This window comes from Coregonus lavaretus (assembly GCF_964263955.1).
Source record: "Coregonus lavaretus genome assembly, chromosome: 12".
NCBI lineage: Eukaryota > Metazoa > Chordata > Actinopteri > Salmoniformes > Salmonidae > Coregonus > Coregonus lavaretus.
This window is the reverse complement of record NC_139999.1, coordinates 12,354,356-12,375,381: the sequence shown is the minus strand read 5'-3', so window position 1 is coordinate 12,375,381 and position 21,026 is coordinate 12,354,356. Positions and strand designations below refer to the sequence as shown.

Below are 21,026 nucleotides of genomic sequence, written 5' to 3'. Positions count from 1 at the left end.
TAAGAACGAGAGTTCCAAACCTCTCTGCCAATAACAGCTAGTTTTCAGTTTTCCCTTCCACACTCAGTCCTAGAAAAACTATTGCTTGAGAAATTGCTCATGCTAAGAAGCTATTTTTGTTTCTTTTTGACAATTTTAATTGTTACCCAGAAATTATTTGATATAAAAACAGCTGCATTGGACCTTTAACAAATCTATTTGACATCATGACATTTAGTCCTGTATGTACATGTGGAAGGATTTCCTGTAAACGTTCTCCTCCTCAGTTCTCTGCTTTCTACTTGAACTCTCCAGGCCCTGTTTGGAATTACATTCATATTACATATACATGTAACGTCACAGCTTAGGGTTGGTTTCAAAACGCTTGACAGCCTACGCTGAATGACTGCACCTCTTGTCTGTGCTGCTGGCTTGTCCTTATGTAACTGTAGGCAACCAGATGGCACACAGCTCTCTCTCCCTCTCTCTCTGCCATGTATAATACACTACCCAGGAGGATTGGCTGTAGAGTCAAGATATGCCATCATGTCTATTCAAACAGCTCTTACACTAAAAGGGCATTATCATAATTTTCACAACCTCATAGTGTGGAAATGTATATAAAACACAGGAAAACCTGGTTTTTGACTGCACTGGGCCTTTAAACCTATCCTGTGTGTGTGTAGGTGGGTGGTGAAGGTGTAACAGAGGTGGTTCGGAACCAAGGACCCATGTGATGAGCAACCTTGCCTGAGACCTGAGTTAGCTCCCCAAGCTAATACGGAGGCTTTACCTCAGTGGGCTAACAGTCTTGTGGTGCACAGGAGATCCAGGTTTGAACCCAGTCGGTCACACAGGCCACATCCCGATCCCTGAGTGAGGCTGATGGACCAATATTACACTCTGTATGTATTCATCCAGCCGTCTGACTCTGGGCAGCGAGGCAGAGAAGCACCTGTGGTCGTGTTTAGTGGCAGTTCAGTGACTGTTTCACAATGTCATAGATAAAACATTTAGTAGTGCCCATGCAGGACGTGTCACATCTGATAGAAGTACGAGATGAGACATAAGGGTGGGGATACACTTGGGTATACAGTAGAATTCAAACATAGGAAACAGGGTTGAGGTTTGAAACCATAATGATGCTGTAACAACTCAAGAGAAATCCAGAGCATTATTATGTCCATATTTAAGTACCGTCTATTGTATAGTCCAGGGCACTTATGCACTCATTAGAATCATATTAACTTTGGTGAACCCATCTATAAGAGGAAGTCCTGCTTGCTCTCACAGTCACAGACAAAAAGGCCTTAGGATTGTCAGACAAACAGTTGCCCTGATAATCTCTCCATTGGGAAATAGTCTGGATATTCATCCCTCAGTCTGCCTGTTCTTTGGGAGAAGGAGACAGACAGACACACAAACCTCCTTGTTTCCACTCTAGAGCTCCCAGCCAAATCCTCAACACCTGCCACCACCGCAGCATCCTGGAGCAGCGTCAGCATCAGACCCACACAGCCGTGTTGTAGTCGAACAAGGGCAGCATTTTCTCCACTCTGGCCTCCTGTCTCCACTCTTGTCTCCTGTCTATGTAAAGCCCTGAGAACTGGCCCTGGCTCTGGCTCCTGCTGTGTCTCTCGTCAGCTAGCTGGGGACATGGCGGTCCCTTACCCTGCTGCTGATGCCCTACACCTGCCCAGAACGGGAGGTAGAAGCTCCCCTTGCTCTGCTGCTTGGACACTTTCTTGGGCCTCTTGAAGAGCTCAGCCTCCTGGTTCTCGGGGACCATCCAGCCTGGCCTCTCCTTAAGGAGCTTGTCCCTGTCCGGCCTCACACTGCGCAGGAACTTCTTGAAGATGTTGGTGGTCAGAGAGACCTTCCTGCAGATCTCCTGGGAGCGGCTGAGACGGAGAGGGTGGGCCGGGGAGTCGGGCCTGTCGGCTCCGTCCGCCCCCACACCAACACCCCCAATCATCTCCTCCTTCTCCAGCTCAGGCAGGTCCAGCCAGTTGCCCACCAGGTCGGCAAAAACGTTGTCCCCCAGCACCAGGGGCTGCCGGTTGCGGCTGTGGCTCATGAGCGAGGAGGTCCAGTCTCTGGAGTCGTCCATGCTGTCCTGGGAGTAGTTGCTGTCCAGCGAGGGGCCTTCCTTGGACAGGCTGTAGAGGATGCCAGGAAGATCCACCACCTGGGCTGGGTGACCTGGCTGATGCTGCTCTGGAAACACTTGGCTAAGACGTGGGCCGCAGTACTCCACCTGTGGGGCGGTGTATCCAGACACACGGCGGGGGAAAGGGAGAGGCTGGCTCTCACTCTCAGTCTCCACTGTCTCCAGGCTGGAGGAAGAGGTTGAGGTGCCCAGGCTGCTCTGGTACCCCACCCGGCTCTGCTGCTGCTCCTGGCTGGTTGTCCTGACCAGGGGGGACCTGGGGGTCTCATTGTGGCCAGGGCCAATGGTACAATTGGGGCTGGGGATAGGGCCAGGGCATGTGTCCTCTGCTGGTGGTGGGGCCGCTCTTTGGACAGACCTCCCTGAGATGTCTAGCTGCTCCAGCGCTGTCTGTACCTGTAGAAGCTTGAGTTCCTGAAGAGCCCCCATCATGGAGTTCATCTGAGCATGGAGGCCATCTCCTGCCTCCTTCATAGACAGCTGTAGGGAAAGAGAGTGAGAGTGAGAGAGGAGGAGGGAGAGAGGAGGAGGAGGAGGGAGAGAGGAGGAGGAGGAGGGGGAGAGGAGGAGGAGGAGGGAGAGGAAGACCAAAGCAACAGGGAAATGGCCAGTTAGCTTCACAAAAGGACCCACAACTCATCCATTCAAGCACTTGACCCATAACCCTCTGTCAAATATCGACCATTGTTTTCATTGCCCCTCTACGGTTTAACTTACATTAGTTCACAGCACCTCTTAGGACAACTCAATGCACTCAAGGACAAACCAAAATGTACACATGGTACTAACATATTAATGAATTCTTCCTTTAGTGTTGCTACAGTTAATCTCTCTCTGCACTGTTGCCCTTTTGTGTTTTGAGGCCACACATGGTTTGTTCAGTCATGTGACCCATTTTGAATGATAGGGCCCCCATCTGGCCTGCATATGTGAGAGGACCCTGTCGCCCGGCAGCTGTAGGGAGGAGTAGCCCAGGCTGCAGCTCTCTCTCTCTCTTTCTCTGTCTCTCTGTCCCAGCATCCTGTGGGACTGAGCTTACGTCATGTGACCCTGTTGTAACTGTTTCCCCTGCAGCCAAGTAATCCCTGAGGCAACAACCTGACCATGTCTTGACTTGTTAAAGAAGAAGCCATGCACCCTGACTCACTTTGATATGACAGTTATGTCTTTGGAATTAAGAATACACAGAGGCGAATGCAACCTATTAAAAGCAAAGCTGTGTGATTTTACATCAAATGCAGCTTTACAGAAATATACAAACATTTGGATCTATGCGGATATCCTTTTGAGAATGCCACGTTGCATATGAACATTTGAATAACGCATTGGAATAATGGATAAAATAATGGATAACATTTCGGTAGTCTGATCAACTACGGGTTTTAACTGAACACAGATCTCTCTGAATAGAGACTGCTTTCACCCTAGAACAACTCCAATTGGTCCACCATACCAACTCACATTAGAATGCAAATATCGAAACAAGTTGGATAAAGTGCTGTTCAATAAAATGACATATAGAAAACCTCTGGTCTGTCAATTTTCTTGAAACTTTTACAGGGCACACACCGTCAACATTCAACTTTATATCTCCCTCCATTCGTCCAAGATCATCAATCTATCCAAGAGTCTAAGATCCTAATAAATCATCTTACCTTGTTATAACTTTCCCTTTCTCTTTTCTCCTCTCTGTTGGCTGCTCTGTCCATCCTCTCTGCTCCCCTCTCTCACCTTTCAAACAGCCCTTCCCGTCAGCCCCTATAAGAAGCCCCTGCCAATCAGGGCCAGTGCCTGTCCTGGCAGCCAATCAGCTGTGTGTCTAGACGTTAATCCCTAACCGTGGGGGTGGGTTCACTCAAGCACACATTAATTGACAAAGACTGGGTGAGAGTCAACAGCAGTGGAAGTGGTGTTTGGGGTAACAGCAGGGTGAGTTCGGGTGCTGGGGGGTGTGAGGGGCGTTATGGGGGCGTTATGGGGGTGTTATGGGGGCCTTGCCATATGTTTAGATGGATTCAATTATTGAAGAACGGGACGGGGGTGGGTGTCATAAGTCACAAGGTCAGTGATACTGTATCTGGGGACCATTAGTGCCTAGTGGGAAAGCATTGGATTCTGTTTTACAGTAACTAACACAATAGCATATGACAGACAGGACAGTATCACCAGCAGTGATTGAGCTGTGAGAGGTGAATATAATAATTTGTAAATTTGTCCTAGTGTATGAATGCTGTTTTTATTTAACAACATGTTATATGTAACAGCGAGTAAAATGTAACAACATGTTAATAACATGTTATAATTCTTCATATGAAAAGGGCCCTCATGAATCATATTGAAAATTATTTTTCATATTGAAAGAGTAACTCAAGACAATTTGCATGAAAAATACCAACATTTTGCTGACATTCTTGTTTAGAACTGACAATAAAAATATTTTTAATAATCTGTTGAATTTTGTAATTTGTCTGCTTTCAACCGTTACAAGAGCCACTGCACTGACAACCCCTAAACTAGCCTTTCAGTCCTGCATATTCAAACTGAGATCATTATGCATGAAGAAGCACTTGAAAAGGTCTCATAGAAGATCTCGTTTTAATCTATACGCAGCTCAGCTTTCCACCGAAAATGAAAAGTAACATCAGTAGGCCTACTCTTGAAAAATACTAATATAGTGGCATAACTTAGGGTATGAATAACACTGTCAAAGGTCATATAATAAGCCTATAATAAGCCTGTCTATGCATATGCTGGAGACAAAGGAGTCTTTGTTCCTGAGTAGCCATTATAGAAGGAGAAGGTAATTGGAACGATGAGGTCGTCTCTGTGTTCTCCTGCGCTTCTCTGCGGTTCTAGGCGCTAACATCTATGGTTGACTTCATTAGGTAGAATTAGCTGGAGTCTTTAGAAGCTGGGGAACAGACTGTATATAATTACGGTTTACTTCAAGCCACATCAAAGTTCAACCAGCATTATCACGATGCACACTTTCCCAATTACTGACATCTCCATTAAACAACATGTGGCTTTTTCAATAACATTACAACAGAATGATTGAAAAGATTACGTCACAAGGTATAGAAGCTAGCCTTCTACACCTTCACTACAACCCCTGTTTGGAGATGCTACTATTCATCCTATTCACATGGAATCTAGCTGGCTAACTTGTTCATGCATGCCATTTTTTAAGGCCCTGCTTACTGCTCACATGCAACCCTTCTCCTTTTCCCCAAATACACGCACTCCCTCAAGTTATCCAAAAGCACATGTCGTTTACTCCATCTTGACTCTCTGGCTCTGTTAAATTATTCATAATGTGCCCTGCGGAGCAGTCCTATTGTTGGCCTCACTGTGCCAACTAAGGCACTTGCTCTGCCAGCGCATGGCCACAAAACTTTTAGCCCAAATATGTCAGACGTTTCCAGATCATAGCCTATAGCTGGCATCAGCTTTCTGCTGGATGACACTGACTGAGTGACTGTGTCCCCAAGGGCAGTGTGCTGTGCCACCCCAGATGTTTACTGTAATGTGTTGCAGAGATGGCTTGAGTCAGTGGCTCATAGAAATGTACTGCTATTCGCCTCCCTCTCCTATTAACCGGAACAGACAGGCGCTGCTCCACATCCTCCAGGTGTAAATCTCAGCAAATGGGGAGGAAAACTGTGAAGCAGGAGCTTCAGGGCATGAAACACTGTGTGGTACCATTAACTTAAGCCATGTCTCAAATGCTGAAGCTAAGTCGGCAGCTTTCAGGAATGTTAGTATGTTAGCATTACTTCAGCAGTGTGATCTGTTAGTGTGTACCTGTAACTGTCAGCTGTAAAAGTTTGGGGAATGACGGAGTATGTATTGAGAAGTAAGAGTGCAGGTTAAGGGCAATCCAGCCATCCTCACACACAAACTGAAGCTAATTGGCAATTAAGTACTCAATGCTCTCAAACTCGGGGAGTAATCGCTGCCAATCCTGAATTAATGTTGGATGATTAGCCATTAAAGGTCCAGTGTAGTACAAATTCTGTTTTTCCTGTGGTTTATATAATTTTGTACAATAGCTTATGAAACTAACACTGTAAATGTGTGAAAAAATGTAATCAGTGTTATTTCCTGATAGTTGCTGGTTCAACCTGGACTCAGGGGTAGAAGTAACATAGTGAAACAAAATCAGGTACCTCAAATGAGTATGATATGTTACGTTTGGTATGGTATGTATTCATTTGTAGATGTCCATCATCCATTTCGTATGATATGTTACGAATTACAATTCGTATTATATTTAACGAATTACAAATGGTATGATATATTACGAATTGCAATTCATACATATGTTAAGAATTTACAATACGGATGATATGTTACGAATTCCAATTTGAGGTGGCTAATGTTAGCTAGGCAAGGGGTTAAGGTTAGGAGTTAGGTTAAATGATTAAGGTTAGGGTTAGGGTTAGGTGAAAGTTTAGCTAACATGCTAAGTAGTTGCAAAGTTGCTAATTAGTTAAAATGCTACATTTGTCCGTGATGAGACTCAAACACGCAACCTTTGGGTTGCTAGACATTCGTGTTTTTTCCTTTCGTTTTTGCCTAACACTAACCTTCTGTCTTATGTAACCAAATGTAACATGTCATATTCATTTGAGTGTCCTGGATTTTCATTTACTATGTTACGTCTAGTCTATGAGACCAGCCTGGGTGGTTGAAAATACAATCTACACAGGACCTTCTAAATCAGCAGGTTTGCATGGGCGGGAGTTTCGGTAAATTGGTTAATAGACCAATAACAAAGATAGTTCCAAACCTCTCTGCCAATATCAGCTAGTTTTCAGTTTTCCCATCCCACTCAGACCACTCCCAGACAGTCCTAGCAAAATTCTTGCTTGAGAAATAGTTTCTTTCCAAAAACCTATTTTTGCCCATTTGAATGGAAATCGATTACAGTAAGGTCCTTAATTGTTACCCAGAAATTATTTGATATTAATATAAAAACTGCTGCATTGGGCCTTTAAAAGTTAAAAAGGTGATGTCAGTGCTTCTTTCTTCAAAGTCATATCAAACTCTTCACTAAAAGCAGGAAAGGAGTGCAAAGGAGTGTTCAGTTAACACTCACGCTAGTCATTGAATATGCATGAATGTGAATTAAATCCCACCCAGCATAAATAAACAAACACTATATTGCACTCAGTTGAGATTAGGGTCTGTGCTCTTACATGTTTTCTCATTCAGTTAAGGGGAAAACTAAATGCGCGCAAACCTGACACGTTTGGAACGGTACAATCCAGCTCCCTGTATGTGTGGTTGTTCGCAGAACCCTTATTGACATGGTTAAACTGGATTCAATGAACAAAACAGTGTTGTTGGCCAGATGCAGGGGAAATGAGAGGCCAAGGCCAGCTTATCAAACCCTGGGCAATTGGAGAGTGCATTATCACACACACATACACACACACACACACACACACACACACACACACACACACACACACACACACATCACCACAACCCCCCACACACCTCTCATTGAGTATGAATTGTAGGTTGTGTTGGTCAGGAGCAGTAATGGGATCTGTGTTGGGGGCATACAGGCCATGCCTCTGTACTACAGATGGGCAATATGGACAAAAATACATATCGCAATAAATTGCCTGAATTCATGCAATAACGATAAATAGTTTATACCATTAATGTGCATCTCAGCTGTTGTTTTTGTTTTTCTACCCTTTAAACTACTACTACTAGTTTGATTGTTGTAGCCATGAATTGTCCCATTTACAATCACCCATATTAGTAAACTTATTTCATTTCAAACTTCATATTTCTCAAGTATAGGCTACTTATCGTAATGAACGATACCAGTAACATGTCTGAGATAAGTGTTTGGTATGGTCAGTGTCAATAATTTTTGGTTTATCGTCCTAGCTCTACTCTGTACTGCCCAGAGAGCAGAGCCCTGTTGTGGTGTGAGCCATGGCTCTGTACTGCCCAGAGAGCAGAGCCCTGTTGTGGTGTGAGCCATGGCTCTGTACTGCCCAGAGAGCAGAGCCCTGTTGTGGGGTGAGCCATGGCTCTGTACTGCCCAGAGAGCAGAGCCCTGTTGTGGGGTGAGCCATGGCTCTGTACTGCCCAGAGAGCAGAGCCCTGTTGTGGGGTGAGCCATGGCTCTGTACTGCCCAGAGAGCAGAGCCCTGTTGTGGGGTGAGCCATGGCTCTGTACTGCCCAGAGAGCAGAGCCCTGTTGTGGGGTGAGCCATGGCTCTGTACTGCCCAGAGAGCAGAGCCCTGTTGTGGGGTGAGCCATGGCTCTGTACTGCCCAGAGAGCAGAGCCCTGTTGTGGGGTGAGCCATGGCTCTGTACTGCCCATAGAGCAGCGACCAGAGGTGGGGTGAGCCAGACCAGGCCTCCTGGGGCCTCTAACACTGGGAGGTGGTCTAATGGGCAGTTTCCTGGCCTGAGTGAAGCTGGAGAGACATTACCAAGCTACTTCTTTGGAAGAACTGTTTTGGAGACGGTTGGTGATCAAATCTGGAGCCTTGGCTCACAGTGACCAACAGCAGATTTGAGCCCGGAACAGAAGTCTGTACATGTTGTGTGCTGTTCAACTGAGCATTAGTTTACTATCCAAACAAAATGCATAACAATAACAATATCAAACGTTACTGCATCATTGTACTGCAAACGCTCAAGATAACTGTAATTACTTGATCTATAACCATGAAATTAATTAGGTCTTGAGCAACTTGTTTATATTTTCTGTTGAAGAATTTACTTTCACTGTGAATCACATTCATGAGATCTCTGTGCAGATTGGAATGGCATAAATAAAGTAGACCTTGTGGGAGGTTATCAGTGATCTCTGAAACACAATGATCACATCATGCAGCTGCCAACGTGACCCCGGACAATTTTAGCTGAGGGGAAGGAAGGGCCGGCTGGAGAATGGAACCACATGAGAGACTCCAAACAAACGAACTGAGACCACTGCTCCGACTCTGAAGCGTACCACTACCAGCCCTACGCCCTCGAGGTAACAAAGAATAAACAAACTCTGTGAGCACAGTAGCTTGACTAGCCACCTCAGGACGTAACGGCATTGGCAGAGTTTTTCTCTCAGAAGTTCCATGATCTTGTCTCCTGAGGGGAAAACTTGTCTCCTATGTCTCCTGAGTGGCACAGTGGTCTAAGGCACTGCACCGCAGTGCTAACTGTGCCACTAGAGATCCTGGTTCGAATCCAGGCTCTGTCGCAGCCGGCCGCGACCGGGAGACTCATGGGCGGCGCACAATTGGCCCAGCGTCGTCCAGGGTAGGGGAGGGAATGGCAGGCAGGGATGTAGCTCAGTTGATAGAGCATGGCGTTTGCAACGCCAGGGTTGTGGGTTCGATTCCCATGGGGGGCCAGTATAAAAAAATAAAAAAATATGTATTCACTAACTGTAAGTCGCTCTGGATAAGAGCGTCTGCTAAATGACTAAAATGTAAATGTAAATGTAATCTTTACGGCTCACGCACACCTTCCTTTGAATAGAATTCCAAATTGACAGTTCAAATGTCTTGAAGCTATAGAAGAACCATAAAATAGAAATTAGTGTTAGTATCGATATCAAAAGCTTTGATATCCTTTAGTCTCACAGATAACAGCACCATGCAGGTACTCTGGGGAACATTGAAAAGGATTGACTCTTAGTATGACTCATGATGAATCATCGTCGCTTAGCAACGTTGCATTGTTGTAAACTGAAGAATTTGTTTTGCCATGCAGGACTTCCATATTAAAGAAAATGTAAGTAAAGAGTCAAGGTTAGGAGATCTATCAGGCTCTGGTATGTTTCCAGCAGTCAGCAGAGGTTTAAACAGTCCCAGATATACGGGCGGCTGGTAGCCTAGCAGTTAGAGCGTTGGGACAGTAACCTTTTTCGAATCCCTGAGCTGGCAGGTTGGAAAAATCTGCTGATCTGCCCTTGAGCAAGGCAGTTACCCTCACAACAACTGCGCCGATGATGTCGATTAAGGCATCCCCCTGCACCTCTCTAATTCAGAGGGGTTGGGTTAAATGCATTCAGTTGTGCAATTGACTAGGTATCCCCTTTCCCTCAAAGTCCACTGTTCAGCTTGACCTCTTGACACCACACTATCCCACACATAGTGCTGCACTACCTACCAGTTATGGTGGGTGGATTAGAGGGTCACATCAGGCTCTGTTGCAGACTTTGGTCATTTTCTTGACATTACAGAGACCCTAGATGATAAAACAGTCCATAACATGAGACATAACATGGACTAGCTCTTAGAAAACTTTGCGGTGTTTAAAAAAAAAATCTATTCTTTTTTATATTATTAGCTCAGAAAATGTTTTGTATCATTACATACAGCAGGGAAAAACTATTGGATATCAGAGCTGCGGTAACTGCATGCCGCTCTGTCATTGCTCGTCCATATATGTATATATTCTTAATTCCATTCCTTACTTAGATTTGTGTGTATTGGGTATATGTTGTGAAATTGTTAGATCTCACTTGTTAGATAGTACTGCACTGTCGGAGCTAGAAGCACAAGCATTTCGCTACACCCTCATTAACATCTGCTAAACACGTGTATGTGACAAATAAAATGTGATTTGATCATCAGGCTAATTTACAGCCCTTATTCTATTTTATTCCCCTCTATTCTGTTGCCCTTATTCACACCCTTGCTTTTTCCCTTCACTGGCATAATGGTACAGTGTAACTCTGTGCCATGGGTTTTCAGGGGAACCAGGATCGGCAGACACAGACAGACGTGTCAACATTGGCATGGGCAACACAAGCGAATTCAGTGCAGACAACCCAGAAGCCACAGAAGCGTAATGTTGCACACCTTGCATGCTTTGCCCTGGCCATGTGGGTTAAAGAACATTCTACCCATTCGAAGAGCGTTCCAATAGGAGTTATGCCAGTAATTCTGCTTTGATAATGCTGTGTGTGCAGCTGCCAAAAGATCTGGAATGATGAGCAGTGAGTAACCAGAATGTGGTTCTTACATTTCAAATACAATTTTTATTTTTATTTTTACCAGAGTACCTAATAATGGCCCTATGAAAACAGAATGAGCCTAAAAAAACGATTTTGGTGGTTCCAACTGGATTTGATACAATAGCCTATTTAAACGTTTTGCATTTATTACAGTAGACTTTCAGGGCGTTTTCACATGAAATTCGGTACCCTGGTCCTGGAGCGTTTGTGAGAATTCTACAGGATACGTTTTCCTTTCACAAGACCTGAAAATTACAGTTTCTGTGTGCGATTAGCAAGACGCACATTCTACATGACGTTAGCGAGCTAGCTTGTTTACAACGAGCAAAAAAGTTCCACGCGACTCGCGCTTCCGCGTCACATTACCTGGTACTCAGGTCCTGGATCTTGGACCCACTACTCACGCAGGTCCAGGATTCGCTTCAATCAGGGTTCGTTTGCGTATCATAAGGGGATATGTGAAAGCGCCCTTAATTAACTTTAAATTAACATCCTTCACAGTTTAAAAGGTGTTTAAAGAGAGTGTACAGCCTATACATACCTCAGTGGTTAGGAATATTAATTGAAGAATATGAATAGAGGCAGCAGTTTAATATGAAAAGAAAAGAGAGCAGGAAGCTTGATCATTCATTCTACTGTACCATTTCTTCCCGTTCATGGCGCCCAGACGCATGCACAACGGTCTGCAAAAAGTATATGATATGATGTTCGCACTGAGCTATTTGATTTACTTGAGTAAATCATTTATAAACGTTGTCAATTGCACTGTGCCTTATTATGCAACCTCCCCACTGTGCAAAAACTGGTTGAATCAACGTTATTTACACGTCATTTCAACAAAATAATTCAATATGATGACGTTGAATCAACGTGGAAAAGTGATTGGATTTGCAAAAAGTCATCAACGTAAGAGAATGTAGTCTTTTGGATGTTTTATTTTTTATTTTTTATATTTTAACCTAAATCCAATGACATGGTGACATTTGTTGTTGATTTCACGTTGAATTCACGTTAGTTGACAACTCAAACAAAAAACGAAACTTTGAAATGTCTGTGCCCAGTGGGTCAGTTGTAAAACAATAACAATAACTAAATATTATAATTTATATTTTAGCAGCTGTTTACTTATTTTGTAACCCAGTTGCATTTTAACATGCAAATATCTGAATGCAAAATCTGAATGCATTAAATTGTATATCAGAACAGTAGTTACAGAAAAAACAGAAAACAAACATTGTATACTATAACGAGCAGAAAACTCAAATAAGACAACATACCAGTTCCTGCTTCAGACGTCTTAAGCAAGTATCCATATTTTTTTGCTCTGACTTGGGAAGCTATCGTTCTATTTTTGTAGATGTAAGTAGGCTTTTTCAACTAAAATACTTGCTCGTTCTTTCAAGCATGCCTCTAACAAATGTCACACACATAGTATAGGCCATTAAATTGTGCGCAGAAAAAAATAAACTTTGATAAAGAGACGACTATCGTCCTGACGGTGGAACGCTGCAAAGACGCTGATCTTGTTCTTGTTCGCGCGCGCCTCTTGTCATGTGGATTCCACAGGCATAAACGCTCGAATCTGTTGCTCTGTGTATATTTAGGCCTACTCCAAAAATTATTGCTAAATCCAAAGCATGCTTTAGGTTTGCACGGCTGCCTGTCGATATCTCTGACTTGTCATCCCCTGCTTTGCTTACAGTGTGCAACCTATATTTTTTCTCATTCATGAGAAGCGCTTCGGTTGAACATCCAATGAGGTTGCGATGTTTTCTATCGCACAGTGCTGACGCGGTTGGAGCTGTAATTCAAAAGGCTTGTATTTGCAATAGAGGTCAGGTTATGAGTTATGTCCATGTGGTATTGAAATGAATCAATCTACATTTAGTTGAAAATATATAGCATGTCTATCTGTCGACAGTGTTTTAGACTAGACCTAATACACATTTCAATGAACTACAGTAGCAATTGCAATGGTGTGTAGACACCTGTTCATTTGAAATTATTTAAATGTCATTGAAATGGAAATGTCATTTAAATTGAAATGGAATGTAATTGTGCCTACTCTCGAAGGACGGATTTAACTCTTGAAAGCCTCCACATTCGATACACAGACGACGATTGGTTGAAAGCGAGTTGGGTTATGCATTAAATTAGTGCTACTCAGAAAAAGAACCCAAACAAGCATAATTCACATGACCAGTTCCACATGTGGGTAAGAAGACCCCCAAGCCACTGCGGGCCCTCATGATGAGTTCAGTTCTTTTGTGGCCCCCACCCCCATCAAAGTTGCCCATCCCTGACTGTAAAAAGCTGCAAAAAGGTTTTACTCAGAGGAAGTGTTGAAGGAAGTGTCCGCTAAAAGAAGCAGTACATAGGTTATCTCAGGAGGGCAGAACATTGTCACCCTCACAGTTAGCAAGGAAGCACCTGAGTGACAGTCCTTTGTTGTGTGACCCCTGACCCGGATACAATACTAACTCAGTGGAGGAAGGAAGGGGTTGAACCTGACCTGCACCCCATTTATAAGTATTCCGCTCTTGCACAAGTGACATGCCTCTTGTATTGCAGACAGAGACACTTGGACCAGACTTCAGAAATGGAACTGGGAGTGGGAGCTCCAGAGCTATTATCATCTTGGTGTTTGTATCTGCCACGTTGGGCTTTCCCAGATGGATGCGAGAGGAGGAAGTAGCTCTGACTCCAACTCCAAAAGCAAGGAAATGGGGCAGGATGTATGAATTAATTATCTGAAACATCAGTGTGCTTTAGAGAGAAAGAGAGCTGGCTGCTGCCTTCAACTCGCTGTGTCCTAAAACATCAGTGTACTTTAGGGAGAAAGAGAGAGGCTGCTGCCTTCAACTCGCTGTCTCCTAAAACATCAGTGTACTCTAGGGAGAAATAGAGAGGCTGCTATCTTCAACCTGCTGCCTCCTAAAACATCAGTGTACTTTAGGGAGAAAGAGAGAGGCTGCTGCCTTCAACTTGCTGTCTCCTAAAACATCAGTGTACTTTAGGGAGAAAGAAAGAGGCTGCTGCCTTCAACTCGCTGTCTCCTAAAACATCAGTGTACTTTAGGGAGAAATAGAGAGGCTGCTGCCTTCAACCTGCTGCCTCCTAAAACATCAGTGTACTTTAGGGAGAAAGAGAGAGGCTTCTGCCTTCAACCTGTTGCCTCCTAAAACATCAGTGTACTTTAGGGAGAAAGAGAGAGGCTGCTGCCTTCAACCTGCTGCCTCCTAAAACATCAGTGTACTTTAGGGAGAAAGAGAGGCTGCTGCCTTCAACCTGCTGCCTCCTAAAACATCAGTGTACTTTAGGGAGAAAGAGAGAGGCTGCTGCCTTCAACCTGCTGCCTCCTAAAACATCAGTGTACTTTAGGGAGAAATAGAGAGGCTGCTGCCTTCAACCTGCTGCCTCCTAAAACATCAGTGTACTTTAGGGAGAAAGAGAGAGGCTTCTGCCTTCAACCTGCTGCCTCCTAAAACATCAGTGTACTTTAGGGAGAAATAGAGAGGCTGCTGCCTTCAACCTGCTGCCTCCTAAAACATCAGTGTACTTTAGGGAGAAAGAGGGAGGCTGCTGCCTTCAACCTGCTGCCTCCTAAAACATCAGTGTACTTTAGGGAGAAAGAGAGAAGCTTCTGCCTTCAACCTGCTGCCTCCTAAAACATCAGTGTACTTTAGGGAGAAAGAGAGAGGCTGCTGCCTTCAACCTGCTGCCTCCTAAAACATCAGTGTACTTTAGGGAGAAATAGAGAGGCTGCTGCCTTCAACCTGCTGCCTCCTAAAACATCAGTGTACTTTAGGGAGAAAAAGAGAGGCTGCTGACTTCAACCTGCTGCCTCCTAAAACATCAGTGTACTGTAGGGAGAAAGAGAGAGGCTTCTGCCTTCAACCTGCTGCCTCCTAAAACATCAGTGTACTTTAGGGAGAAAGAGATCGGCTGCTGTCTTCAACCTGCTGCCTCCTAAAACATCAGTGTACTTTAGGGAGAAAGAGAGAGGCTGCTGCCTTCAACCTGCTGCCTCCTAAAACATCAGTGTACTTTAGGGAGAAAGAGAGAGGCTGCTGCCTTCAACACGTTGTTTCCTTTTATAAGCCAGCTTGATTTCTCACCATTGTTATTATGGTTATTATGTAGGCCCCTGTAGCTCAGTTGGTAGAGCATGGCGCTTGCAACACCAGGGTTGTGGGTTCGTTTCCCACGGGGGACCAGTATGAAAATGTATGCACTCACTAACAGTAAGTCGCTCTGGATAAGAGCATCTGCTAAAAAAAAGAAAGAAAAAAAAAGGAAAAAAAATGTTAGAGAGATCACAGTTGTTGTTATGGTATTATGCTAGAGAGATCACAGTTGTTGTTATGTTAGAGAGATCACCGTTGTTGTTATGGTATTATGTTAGAAATCACTGTTGTTATTATGGTATTATGCTAGAGATCACCATTGTTATTATGGTATAATGCTAGAGAGAGAGAGAGATCACCATTGTTATTATGGTATTATGCTAGAGAGAGAGAGATCACTGTTGTTATTATGGTATTATGCTAGAGATCACCATTGTTATTATGGTATAATGCTAGAGATCACCATTGTTATTATGGTATAATGCTAGAGATCACCATTGTTATTATGGTATAATGCTAGAGAGAGAGAGAGAGATCACCATTGTTATTATGCTATTATGCTAGAGAGAGAGAGAGAGATCACCATTGTTATTATGGTATTATGCTAGAGAGAGAGCGAGATCACCGTTGTTAATATGGTATTATGTTAGAGATCACCGTTGCTATTATGGTGTTATGCTAGAGAGAGAGAGATCACGTTGTTATTATGGTATTATGTTAGAGAGCGATCACCGTTGATAGGATAAAGTAATCATTCTACCCCCCCTTACCCCACCCCAAAGAAAGAAAAAAAGAAAAAAAGTAAAGTGGTTATCCCACTGGCTATAAGGTGAATGCACCAATTTGTAAGTCGCTCTGGATAAGAGCGTCTGCTAAATGACGTAAATGTAAATGTAAATGTTGTTATTATGGTATTATGTTATATATCACCGTTGTTATTATGGTATTATGCTAGAGAGAGAGAGAGAGAGAGATCACCGTTGTTATTATGGTATTATGCTAGAGAGCAAGAGATCACCATTGTTATTATGGTATTATGCTAGAGAGAGAGAGAGATCACTGTTGTTATTATGGTATTATGCTAGAGAGAGAGAGATCATTGTTGTTTCTATGGTATTATGCTAGAGAGAGAGATATCATTGTTGTGTCTATGGTATTATGCTAGAGAGTGAGAGCGTGATCACTGTTGTTTCTATGGTATTATGCTAGAGAGAGAGAGCGAGAGATCACCGGTGTTTCTAGGGTATTATGCTAGAGAGAGAGAGATATCACCGTTGTTTCTATGGTATTATGCTAGAGAGAGAGAGAGAGAGAGAGAGAGAGAGAGAGAGAGAGAGAGAGAGAGAGAGAGAGAGAGAGAGAGAGACGAGAGAGAGAGAGAGAGAGCGAGAGAGAGAGAGAGATCACTGTTGTTTCTAAGGTAGTATGCTAGAGAGAGAGAGATCACTGTTGTTTCTAAGGTATTATGCTAGAGAGAGAGAGAGATCACAGTTGTTATTATGGTATTATGCTAGAGAGAGAGAGAGATCACAGTTTTTTCTATGGTATTATGCTAATATGTTTGTAAGATAAACTTGTTTTGTACAGTCGGTCTTCTTGTTGCATGTTGCATTCATTCAGATGTAATGAGAAGCTCTGTTACTGTTGTAACAGTATTCAGAGTTTCTTGCCCACCGCCATAATGTAATGGGATGTATGTCACATATGACAACCTTACTTTCTTTTAGTAAAGAATGTGAACACATGCGTGACCCTGACCTGCAGCTGCCCGCCTGTATGTTCCCACTTCCCCCAGCTATCTCCAGGACTAAGATGTCTGAGGAAAGTGCCAGATCACACAACAACTGTTCTCCATCCATCATCCATTGTCCCATTGCAGAGCAAAAGAACATGCTTTTAGACAGTGGATACTGAGTTGAGTACTGGGCAGTGCATCGTCTTCAGTTTCTGGTCAACCACCTGCTTCAAACCCAGTTCCATGTACTCTTCTTTCTAATCTTAAAGGGATCACTGCAACAGCCCCTCCCCGTCTGGTGAGCTGAGGGCCACGTCAAGTCACAGTTAGTTAGTGGCCAGATATCAGTATGCTTATATTAGCATTCATACATGACGCATTGCGGTAGCCTCTGAGTCTTTTTAAATTGCTGTCCTCTGTGCTGTATTGAACCAAAGCCATATTGTCATCAGTTTATGTTGGAGTGAGTGCTCACCCAGTGCGAGCAAAATTGTCTTGCACAGTTTCTCCTCATCATCATCGACTGTCCCTGTAACTCTCATGAAGGGATTAAGGGAGTTGATAGGGACTGATTGGATGTTACCTTGTTTTGAAATTAATATGATCTCCACAAGCTGCTTTCTAAAATGTAGCAAAGTTGGCTCAATGGTTGAAGACAGGCCTAACCTGACCCCTTGTGGCTGTCATTGGAATAATTTACAGTAATATCGGAGGGCTATATGATTCTCATTGCACTATTTGACATTGAAGGTCAATCTAACCATTTCAACCATTAATTGAATCATTTGAACCACCAAGAAGAAATGCACTTGTAAAATAACCTTATATGCCTCAGCTAGTAATAACTTCTAATCATTGCCTCTGAACTTGTGGCGCTCACCAAATCCTCTTCACTTTTCTCTCTCATATACTTAACAAGCTGCTCAGTAGTTGTGTGGTCCCACCAAAGATGGTGGATAAATGAAGATATGTTACTCAGGCCGTTTAACATTGAAAGAAATGGTCACAGTTCCGGTCTACTTATGGGGTGGCTCTCCCATTGACACCAATGCGATAGTAGCTGGGTCTGGTCTACTTAATTCATTGACTGTATATGAACCAGAAAAAATTAGGGAGTGGAATTTTCTTGCTTCCTCTTCTGTGTCTGGTCACACTGTCAAATTATCCACAATCTGGCCACAGGCAGCCCAATTCTGAAAATGTTCTCACTAATTGGTCTTTTGAACAACCAGATCAGTTCTGAAAAAGATCTGATGTAAAAAAAGTTCTGATGTGATTGGTCAAAAGACCAACTAGTGGAAAAAATATCAGAATTGGGTTGCCTGTTTTAATGCAGCCATTGAGTTTTGGGGATATGCGATTATATACATTTAAATAGAGAAGGGGACAACCAAGAAATCATAAGCCTGTCATATCACACATGATGTGATACACGCTACCACATCTGTATTTAAAGACTGGGTGTATTTAGCAAAAGTGAGTAAAATGAACGTTTTTGCCCCTTAGTTTACCTGCAAATTGCCATATGACTCAATCTGTTCCAGATGTGGTTTCACTCGGGGTAACAACAGCCAGATTGAGGAATTAACCTATTGACTTTTAATGAGGCAGGATGCTAAACACCTGAAGAACAGAACACATGACATGAGCTGCGGTAATATGCCTCAGACATCTCCATTACTTCTCTGTTGTAGTTCTTTGTACCAACTTCATGTGTGAAAAATGACATGGAAATGTCCACATCAACCACTGTTTGCGAGAAAGAACGCTCACAAGTCATGTTTGGGTGGCAGATGTAAATCTTTATCTGACACTACTTCATAGTCATTATGACACAAGACAAAGGCAAATGATAAACAACATCGGACAGAGAATACGGAGCAGACAGAAAAACCCAATTAAAAAAGAACCAAACCTAAGAAGGCGAAAACGTAGTAAACAAACGACAACACAAATCCTTTTTTGACAAGCGACCTTTTCCATTCCGTCTCGAATGGTTAAATGTGTCCATTATCATCCCATCACAACACAGTAATGAGACTACGTCAGTGTTTTCTGTAGAGGTTAGCTTCGTATTCTCTGATGACCTCGCTAAGCATGAAACACTACACTGAATGTGTAATAGGTCTACTGTTGAATTCACGAGAAAAACTCCAGGCCCTAGTCATAGGCTATAATTTGGGCTCTATTCAATCCGTATCACGGAAGTTCAGCTTTATAGCGCGATTGACAAAAGGCAATGTTCCCGCGGTCGCGGAGACTGCATTCACGGTAAACGCTGCATGTCGGCTCAATCGAAATTACCTTTACATTTCTAGAGCGCAATCTTTTAACACTTCAGTGATACAGATTGAATAGAGCCGTTGGTCAGCTTGGTCAGCATAACCCTGGTCAGCTCATATGGCCAGGAAAAACTCCTACACATTACACATCATGGACCCAGATGTTAACCAGATGAGTGAGCAGTATTCTTTAAAGGGTGTGGTAAATGTGACAAGGCCTAAACCAGCTTGGAGACAAATTATGATTGTTGAGAACCCCCCCCCCCCCCAATAGATATGGGTTTGTAGTATACCATTGATATTAATTTGACTCATCTTTTCACGTTACATGGTCATGTTAAAACATCTATTTCTAACATCCACATTACACATAGACTCACAACAATGGATTAGGTGGGGGTAGTATAACTGTATGCCCTTACCTCTGTCTACGACATGGCTGAGTACACAAAGTCAATACAAAAACATACAGATACCTCCAATGCAACATGGTATTTTCATATTCATTATTCAAAAACCTACAGAGTGAAATAATAATTGACACAAAAAAACGTGTTTATCCGTTATAATTTTACTGTAGCACATCTTGGCAAGTAGTCACAAGCTATTCCGAAACACCAGGTACCTACAGTATGGACCTCCAATGGACAACAGTTAATGTAACCTGTAGAGGAGGCCTGTTCACATCATAGTAGGGCAATGACATGGACATTCATCGTTGCCATGGTGATTATACTGTCTTCCACTGAGCTGAAACAACAACAACTAAACTGCTAGTCTTAAAAATGAAGACAGTTTGGAAGAGAAAGAGAGAGTGACAGAGAGATAGAGAGAGAGAGCGAGGGAGAGAAAGAGAGAGAGAGAGAGAGTACTTGTGTGAGTGTAATATTTACTGTTAACTTTTTATTGTTTATTTCACTTTTTTTTATCCATTTCACTTGCTTTGGCAATGTAAACATATGTTTCCTATGCCAATAAAGCCCCTGGAATTGAATTGAATTGAGAGAGAGAGTGAGAGCGAGGGAGGGAGAGATAGAGAGAGAGAGAGGGAGTGAGAGAGAGAGACAGAGAGATAGCGAGAGAGACAGATTTGGGAAAGCAGCAATATTGTAGTGTGTCTGATGGAACATTTGTCAGAGTACCAGTAGGCATTTATGTTATTTAGATTTTAAGGACATTGTGGACAGATGGAAATGTACGTTTAAAACCCACTAAAATATGAACATTTCATAAAAGTATCACACACACACACACACACACACACACACACACACACACACACACAGTGAAAATAGATAAGACAACGCAAAACATAAACACCTAAAGTTAAAACATTGATAGCTGTCTTCATCGTTCTTCAAACCTTATCTTTCAGACATTTAGGGTTGAGCTGTAGGCAGATCAAAACAATAATATGTAGGTGCAAAGTGCACAAAGACACAGTGACTTCCTTTGTCCTGTCATAATCCCACAATGCACACATACTGGCCCGTTTTAGGAAAATGCACACACCGTAGCCTACTGTACCATCAGCTGCCTTGCAGCAGTTCACTCAGTATAGCCTATCCCCTTGCTGCCTACAAGGCCATATAATCCTTGGTACACGGGGAGTTCCCTCCCATTTCTCTATCTCTGAAACGGGCGACAGGGGTCCTTCAAGGTAGAGTTCTAGTGAAAGCCTCCCTTCACCACTCCTCCTGCTCAGTCAGTCTGTGGAGTGGGTCAGTCACACAG

The 21,026-nt window shown here is 43.2% G+C and overlaps 1 protein-coding gene across 1 annotated transcript; it reads right to left on the bottom strand.

Annotated features, from left to right (window-relative positions):
* Window positions 1-1,483: 1,483 nt before the first annotated feature.
* On the bottom strand, window positions 1,484-12,461 carry LOC311138097 (PAK4-inhibitor INKA2-like; the record flags this gene model as incomplete). The annotated part of the gene is made up of 3 exons (XM_084172762.1): window positions 1,484-2,629; window positions 11,790-11,831; window positions 12,426-12,461. The coding sequence occupies 3 exons, from the start codon at window positions 12,459-12,461 to the stop codon at window positions 1,484-1,486; spliced, it is 1,224 nt and encodes a 407-aa protein (XP_084028888.1).
* Between the last annotated feature and the right edge of the window lie 8,565 nt (window positions 12,462-21,026).